Raw genomic sequence first — 8,408 nt, 5'->3', positions numbered from 1 at the left:
TGTGGATGGTGGAGTGCCACACCACGGTGCACTCCTGTGCTTCTCTTCCCACCTCCAAGTTTAGGGACATCGTGTCTCTGAAATTGGCCTCAGTGGAGTAGTTACATGGCAGACATTGCCAGCATTAGAAATCAGGGCCTTGTTTGTTTGGTTTTTTTTTTTTTTTTTTTAAAGGAGAGCTGTTTGTTAACCCTTTGCCAGCCCACCTATGGATTCAGCAGGCAAGTGGAGAGACTGGCCTTAAATTAATGCTGATAGTTCATCCACAAGAACAGGAGGGAAGGCGGGGCATTTGTACAGGTGGGTAGATAGATATAGGAGAGAGAAGTTTCCTATTTACTAAGTGAAAAAGAAGCAAGGTAATGACTTGAGAATAGGCTAGGAAGGGAGGTGTTGGAGGTTCGAGATGTGGGACAGAGAATGGATTAGAGAAATGTGTTTTTGTCTGGCAGGATTAAAAGGCCACCGGAGGTTAGTAGTTATGAATTAAAAAGAAAGCTAATACGATAGGCGTGAATATGCCCCTCCCCCTCTTTCAGGGGCTTGGGTAAAGCGGTGAGTGACTGCATAGCTAGGCTTTTGCCAGACCAGAAATGACTATGTGTGTCAGGGCTGAGATTATAAAATTATAAATGTAAAAGTCACCACCTCACAGACCTTCCCGATTCATTCTAAAATCATGCCCTACCTTCCATAACTTTAATCCATTATCCTGTTAATTTTCCTATTTTGACTTAAGTCACCTGGTTCACCCATCCTACCTGACAGCAGGGATTATGCTTAACTGTTGAATGCAGTGCCTACAACAGTGCTCGGCACACAGTAGGTGTTTAGTAATATGTTGAACAACTTATTTGAATGGAGTCACTTGCATATTCTCCTAAAATCCGCACAGTGTTGTGAAGAATACTGAAAATTCTTTTTGTACCTCTTCGTTCTTTGCTCTGCTGTGTTTAACCTTTAAGGAGCATAGGGATTTTTGGAGCCAGATACGCTAAGCCACGGTTCATTTCCTGGACACTCCTAGGTGACATATTTTTACTGTACGTGAGACCCAACCTCAAGCCTCAGAGGCAGCTGCCCTGGTGGCGTTAACACCAATGTTGCTGGCCTTTGTCACACTGGACTCAGCATAGCGGAGAAGGGTTATATCAGAACTCCTAAACTCGGAGGGTGGGTAGTTAACGTATTTGTTACTTTTTAGTGTTGCCGACAGCGGTTTAAGGCTTACTGTGTTGCTCCAGGCGAGATGATGACACGAAAGCACAAGTCCCAAAGTCCAGGGCTGCAGGATACCGCGTGGCGGCTCGGGGACAGAGGAGCTGCAGGCGCGGCCGGGAAGGGCGGGGCCGCTCCGGGCGCTCCGGGGCCGCCCCGCCCGCGGGGCTCCCACACTGGACGTTGGCGGAAGGGGGCGGGAGTTTGACCGCCTGTCTGTTTCTCCGAGTGGACAATAAAGTTTCGAAAGTTTGAAAAAGGAGAAAAAAAAAAAACCACGCCCCTTCGGCCGCCCGCTTTTGGACGCCTGAGGCCCGCGCAGAGTTCGGGTGGTTCTGCGTTTGCTGCGGCGGGGCGCGCGCGCAGGGATGGGGGTCACGGTGGACGTGCACCAGGTGTACAAGTACCCCTTCGAGCAGGTGGTCGCCAGCTTCCTCCGCAAGGTACCCGCCGGCTCCAGCCCCGCCGGGCTGGCGTCCTCGCGCGCCGTCTCAGCTGGGCCAGCTGTCTGCGCTCCGTGCCCCGCCCTCCTCCCCGCTTTCCTCTCTTCTCTCTCCTTTCTTCCCTCTCTCCTCCCTGTGCATAAGTCTGCACTCACCACCTCTTTCCTCCAGCTGCCGGTTCGCCTCCGGGATGTGCTGGACGAGGGTGGAGGTGGATTTCCTCGAAGGCTCCCCCTCCGGCGTGAGGCAAAGGCTCCGTGCGGGGCATCACGTTCACACTCTGCCCCAGCCCAAGGGAGAGGCTTGTGGAGGAGTCACGGGGAACCCAAGTGCTGAGGCCTTGTCGATCTTTCTAGTACATCAGTGACCCCTGAAAAACTAGGGGGGCCATGCAAGCCATCATCCTGGTTTATTCTACATTATCTTTCTAACGCTTCCCCGCTTTCTCTTTTATTAAACAGCTGTAGGGCTTTGGGAAGATTGCTTACCCTCTCTGTGCCTTAGTTTTGTAATCTGTGAAATGGGGAAAATAATAGTATCAACTCAAAGGGTTGAATGTTGAGGAATCAGGTGACATAATTCATGTAAAGGGCTATCGCAGTGAAATTATGGCTGAAGCATGAATAGGCATTTCCTAGGCAGAAGGGGAGAAGAGAAGTGCTTTCCTATGTTATCATTCCAGCAGCTTCTGGAAGTAGTTATGATGGACTTCCATTTCATGGTCTGGAGAAACTGAGGTTCAAAGAAGTTTAAGCACCTTTACCAAGTTCCCACAGCTAGCAGGTGGGAGAGTCGTGATTTCAACACATCCGAATCTAAAACCCACACCCCTAATCGCCAGGCCGTGCTGCCTTGTACCAAATGGAAACTCAGACGATTACAGTCATCCCTGGGTATCCCCTGGGGGATTGATTTCAGGACCCTTTCCTGGATATTGAAATCCTTGGATGCTCAAGTCCCTTATATGAAATGGCGTTGTATTTGCATATAGGCTGCAGAAAGGTATGCCTACACATGACCTCATTTGCGTGGTTTGAGCATAGTGCTCAGTGCATGGCAAATTCATGTTTTGCTTATTGGAACTTTGTGGAACTTTATTTTTTTTAAGTATTTCTAATCCACAGTCGGTTGGATACAGAGGACTGATTGTATTGGGGGGATAAAATGTTTCTGAATCAACTGTGCTTTTCATCTGATCTCAGTTTCCTTATGTCCACAGTCTTCTCTGTTATTCATCCTGGTGGACCTGTCGTGCCTGATATAGCGTATAGCTTTGCTGTGTGATACGGTGAGGAAACAGTGTTTCGGTTATCTGTTACTGTGGAACAAAATCATCTGTCATTTAGTGGCTTAAACCAGTAATAGGATTTAATTCTCATGATCCTGTGGGTGACTGGGCTCCACTGCGAGGTTTTTATGTGCCATGCGTTATAAGCTGAGGTCACCTATATAGCTGCATTCAGTTATATTCAGGATCTGGAAGAATTCTTATGAAATACTTAGCAAAGTGCCTTGCACATGGTAAATAAAGACTGAGGAGGACATTTTGGAAGGTAGGGGTAGGGAAAGGGGAGAACATTTGCAGAAGAGGCCTAGCGATGGGGCATTGTTAACACCGTGGATGACACTATAGTTTCATTTTTTCTCTTCAGAAGCAGTCTTCACAGATTCCAGGGACTATCTATGTGACTATTTCTAAGATATCAGTAAATCTGCTGTGAGAATTTTCATCTTATATTATTTAAAGCCATGAATTGGAAGTCAGTAGACCTGGATTCCAACCATTGTGCTTCCCCAATTAAAAACAGTTTTGGGGTGGTCGTGGGAACCAGTTTTCACCAGCCTATGCTGTGCCTTTGTGCAAATTAGAAAGAGGCATCATCTAGGGGTTCTATTCTGCAAGCTCACAGTAAATGGAGCTGTTTATGCAAATTAGAAAGAGGTGCTTCTTCCTCTTTCTGGCTGTAGCTCTGTGCCCACTGGCCTACTTAATTGGGAGCCCTTGTGCAGTGAGCAACATGCACACCTGTATAAGACAACCCTACTGTCTTAATTTTTCATCTGTGAATGCCATGTATTCCACCCATCTCCCAGGATTGTTGTGAAGATCAAATGTGTAACATGCATAAGCTTTTTATAAGCTTAAAGTAGTAAGAATGATCTTTTTGGCAAAATACACTTTTACTTTTCTTCTAATCTTTATGTAGTTTTTTTTCAAAGGAAAGCACTTGGCAGAAGGGACAATTATATGAGGATCTCTGGGAAGCATTTAATCTGATTTTGCACAATGGTATATTTGAAGCCCCTCAGCACTGAGGAAGTTCTATTTTAGATAGACTCTACTGATCTGTGGCTTTTAGTATGTTAGAACTTGTCTTCCAAGTTATAATATGCTACTATTTTTAAAACTTGAGAAATGTTTGCTCTTTTTACACCTGCCTGTTGGATACCACAGGCAAAATATTAAGCTACATGCTTTCAAAGCTAAGTGGCACCTTGAAAACAAATACCACAACATGCTTTGTTCATGGAGTATGTATAGTGTTTCTCAGTGAACTCTTCATGGGGGGAATACTATGAAGCCCAAAATGGTTTATTCATTGGATGTTAAACTGTACTTTCCATGTACTGTAGTGTCAATGCACTAGGCAGTGGATTTTGTTTTCTTTGTATCACAAAGAGAACACAAAGTCGCATAGGTGAATGTAGCAGTTTAGAAGCGCACTCATCTCTGGAAGCACACGTGATTCTGCTTAGTGGGCTTACCTTTTTTGAGCTGGATTCAAAGACTTCTTAAATTTTATCTACTTGAAATTTAAATTCATTAGAAAGCCATTCTTGTTTATTCTTAAATGAGGCCAGAGAAGTCATAGTTTTTCTGACCATAGAGTTGTTCAGGTTGATTTTTTTATACTATAGACAAAAGAGGCATTGTGAATAGAGTGTAAGCTTCCTGGGCAGAGAATTTGTCATTTGTTCCTGATGTATCCCAAGTATCCAAAGAGATCATGGAACATAGTAGGTACTCAACAAATCCTTGTTGAATGAATGAATGAATGAATGAATGAATGAAATACACTCTTCTGGGATTTAGCCCTGTCATAATTTCAGACTGAATCAGTATGGGGTTCAGTAACATCCTTACTTTGGATATTGTAATAAAATGGGCAGATTAAAATAATTTCTTGAGTTTCATTTGTTCTAGCCAGGACCCTGATGTGTTGAACAAAAATGGTTGGAGTGTTTACCCTTAAACTCATAAAGGGATTTATGAATGGTTATTTCCATTTAGAGTAGAAAATCGATTAGGTGATTAATAACGTTTCTATTTCTGATCTTGTCTCTTCCCTCTTGCAAATTTGACACTTATATGTCTGGAACATCTCTCCCTGAAGAGCTCCTGAAATATTCGGGGTAAACCCACATTTCCAAAATAAATGATTTGATAAATGATAGGCCTAGTTTAACATATGGTTATTTATCTTTTGGCTCACACTGTATTAATGTTTCTTCTTACCTTCCTGCCCACAGTTCTACTAGCAGAAGACATAGGAGAATGGTGCAGATGATAGGAGCATGGATTCTGACCTCAGACTGAGGCGGGGAGGGGATGGGGCTTCTAGCTGTGAGTTTAGGCAAGTCCATTCATTTTCCTATGCCTCAGTTTTCAAAATAATAATAATAATAACTATCTTCTAGAGTTGTTGGGGGAAATAAATTGGGTAACACACGTAGTTGCGTGTAATAGACATAGCTTAATGTTGGCTCACAGTAGGTGCTTTAAAAATACTTGTTAAAAATCATGATAGTAATACAATAATAATAATTTATTACATTTATTTCATGAACCTGAAAATAAAAAGCCACAAGAAGTCGTCTGCAGAAATCTTTACTAACTTCGAGTAATAAAGTGGGGAGTGAGGATGAATAAAGGTGCATATGTGAATTATGACTTATTTTTTAAGTGCCATTTAAATCACATTAAAGTATACTTGGGAGTTGTAGCTTAATCAGTGTGTAAAAGGAGATTTGAAACTATCAAGGTGCTTGCTAATAGTTAAAACATTCACTATATACCTACTAATAGACATTCGTAATAAGTCTGTGCATGCTTTTGCCCCTGGGAGATGAAAAGATAAATAAAACATGGCTCTGGCCTCAAGGAGCTCGCTGTCAAGGGAGACAGAGGGAAATATATGAATTTTTGTGGTAAGTGCTTTCTCAGGGGCATATCACAGATATATAGTGTAGGGCAAGGTTTGTAATTTAATTATAAATCAATGAGAGCGTTTGGAGTTTGGAGCCCTTTTAAAAAAATAAATATTCTTTCTAGTACTCTTCTCCGACGTGGTGCTTTCCTTAATGCTAGTGGCGAAGGAAGTGTCAGCGAGGCCTTGTATCTTCTACAAATCTCGAAATGCTGCAGCATGAGCTCGTGAGGTTTTACTAGTCTAAGAAAATAAGAAATATCTTCCAATAATTTTTAAATCATCATTTAAATATATTTAGATTGCAAATGGATACCAGTAACATACCTAATGCCACACCACAGTAAATTGCAAGATAAAGACTGAAGACTTAAAACTAAGTTCAAAATATTGATTCATTCTTTAGTAGCAAAACCAGCTACTATTTTTTGAGGACCTCTGTGGTGCCTCTGTGATGTTATACTTTACATAAAATTATTTCCTTTAATTCTTGGAACAGCTCTTACAGGTAGACTTTTTTTTCCCTCTAATTTTACAGATGAAGAAACTAAAGCAGACTGAGGTTAAAGTAATTTGCCCAAAATTCCCGCAGATGGGCACCAAACTGAGATCTCTTGGATTCTAAAACTCATTCTGTTTCCGTACTTTGTGTCTTTATTTTAATTTTGTTTTTTATTTCTTAACTTTTAATTTAGAAATAATTAGACTTGTAAAACATTGCAAAAACAGAGAATTCAAGTACACCCTTTACCCTGCTTCCCCAAACCACTGTATAAGTTTTAAAACCAGGAACCTAACACTGGCACAATGTTAACTAATCTATAAACCTTGTTCAAAATTTGGCAGATGCCCACTATTTTTTTTCAGAATATGATGCAATCTAGGACTCCAAAATCCAGGACGAAGAAATCACCTCAAGCTATGCCAAATTCTCAGATTCCAGGACTGCATTTAATTGTTGGATCTTAATCTCCAATGTGGGTCAATTCCATAGCCTTTCTTTGTCTTTCCAGACCATGGCACTTTCAAAAAATACTGGTCAGTTATTTTGTAGACTTTGATTGTATCTTTAATGTATTGAATTTGCGTATGCATTTAATGTTGAAATAAGAGGATTTTCCTTTGTGTCACAATATAAATTATTCCTTTCAGAAAAGTGCATTATGTCATTTGCCAATTATTAGGACATTTTTGAATGAATGAGAGTGATGCGATATGAGTGGTTGGCCTTTGCTTAGAATCATAACATGTCCCAGCCAAACGGCCTTTGAGGATCATCTGCTGGTTCACCTCCCTGGCTTCACAAATGGCCCCATCATGTCTTGGCTTCTTGTCCTTTGTTCTTTCTACTTCATCATCCTACTGGCCTGAAATGCCCATGGACAGCCATTCAAAATATTTATTGACTTAAAATATGGTTAGTCCTTGATCATTGAAATTTTGATTAATCGATGACTCATTTGATCTTGCTATGAAATTAACTTTGCGCTTCTTCTAAGGTAGACTACTGCATGCAGCTCATTAGGGGAATTTGGCGTAGCTCGCGGTGATTTCTTTATTTAGCTAAAAGCCAAATCTCTTTCAGCAGCTCTACCCTTTTGCATGTACATGTTTGGAAGCACCCAGAATCATAAAGATTCCTTTAATGTTTATAAAGCAGATACGTTAATACACCAGACTTATTTTAGGTCCTTTTTGCAGAACTAGTCATACAGATTGGTTAGCTCAACTGCTTCCTCACACTCTCTTGGATTGTGCCGTTGGAAGTTGGTAAACAATGACTCCTCTGGAAGTCATTGACTTTTTTTTTTAATGAAGACTGGGGAGTGTATTATAAAAGGCAGGCATTGATTTCTGAGGTTTTTGGAAAGCTGATATTTTAATAACTCCTTAACTCTCTTAAGAATAGGCTTTATGAAAGCTTGTAAATTTTTTTCTTCTGTGAATAGGAAAGGTAAAAACCATATTTTCATGAAGCTCCTCCCACAATATGTTGAATGTTATTCCTGGAATTAGATGGACTCAATTTCTTGGCCTCTCACTTCTCATAGCTACGTGTTTGTTTTCATGTATATTTTCTATTTTACCCTTTTTTTTTTTTTTTTGCAGTTTTGGCCTCTTTTAATATGTTAAAAATAAATGAAAAAGTTATATAACAAGTAGGAGAGTACATTTTATTCTTGTTAGACTGTTACATACATATATCCTGTGATTATTTGCAGTAGATCAATACCTTGGGGAGAGGGAAGGGAGTTAGTTTATACATTCTCTAAGGAAGTAAAAAATCATAAGTTCAAAATTAAGTCAGATACACCTTAAAAAGATCCCTTAAGTCACCGGGAAAGATGGCACACATGGGGAATGTACACAGCCCTATGTAGTAATTCTTCTGCTACTGCACCTGTGATCCACTGAGCCAAGTCCAAGGATAGAAAGGGTGTTTGGAAGTTATCTCTGTCATCAGACCACTCTGCTTCCATGGGAGGAGTGGACTGGGGACGGGAAAATCCCAGTGTGGCTCTGCTTGTGTGCAGGCTTT

General features: G+C 41.1%; 1 protein-coding gene across 5 annotated transcripts in view; it reads left to right on the top strand.

Moving 5' to 3' along the window:
* The first annotated feature begins 1,479 nt into the window (after nucleotides 1-1,479).
* PRELID2 (PRELI domain containing 2) overlaps nucleotides 1,480-8,408 on the top strand; it is a 66,172-nt gene continuing 59,243 nt past the window's right edge. For 2 of the 5 annotated variants that reach the window (XM_011367470.2, XM_011367468.2), the window contains exon 1: nucleotides 1,489-1,661. In XM_011367470.2, the coding sequence (XP_011365772.2) occupies nucleotides 1,587-1,661 (75 nt within the window). In that variant the 5' untranslated portion in view covers nucleotides 1,489-1,586. Of the gene's footprint in view, nucleotides 1,662-8,408 lie in introns of all 5 variants that reach the window. The other 3 variants (XM_023534905.1, XR_002782127.1, XR_002782126.1) reach the window with 3 other exon arrangements.

This window comes from Pteropus vampyrus, unplaced genomic scaffold, assembly GCF_000151845.1.
Source record: "Pteropus vampyrus isolate Shadow unplaced genomic scaffold, Pvam_2.0 Scaffold134, whole genome shotgun sequence".
NCBI classification, from domain to species: Eukaryota; Metazoa; Chordata; class Mammalia; order Chiroptera; family Pteropodidae; genus Pteropus; species Pteropus vampyrus.
Note: the sequence above shows the minus strand (reverse complement) of the source record. Positions and strands in the feature narration are given on the sequence as shown.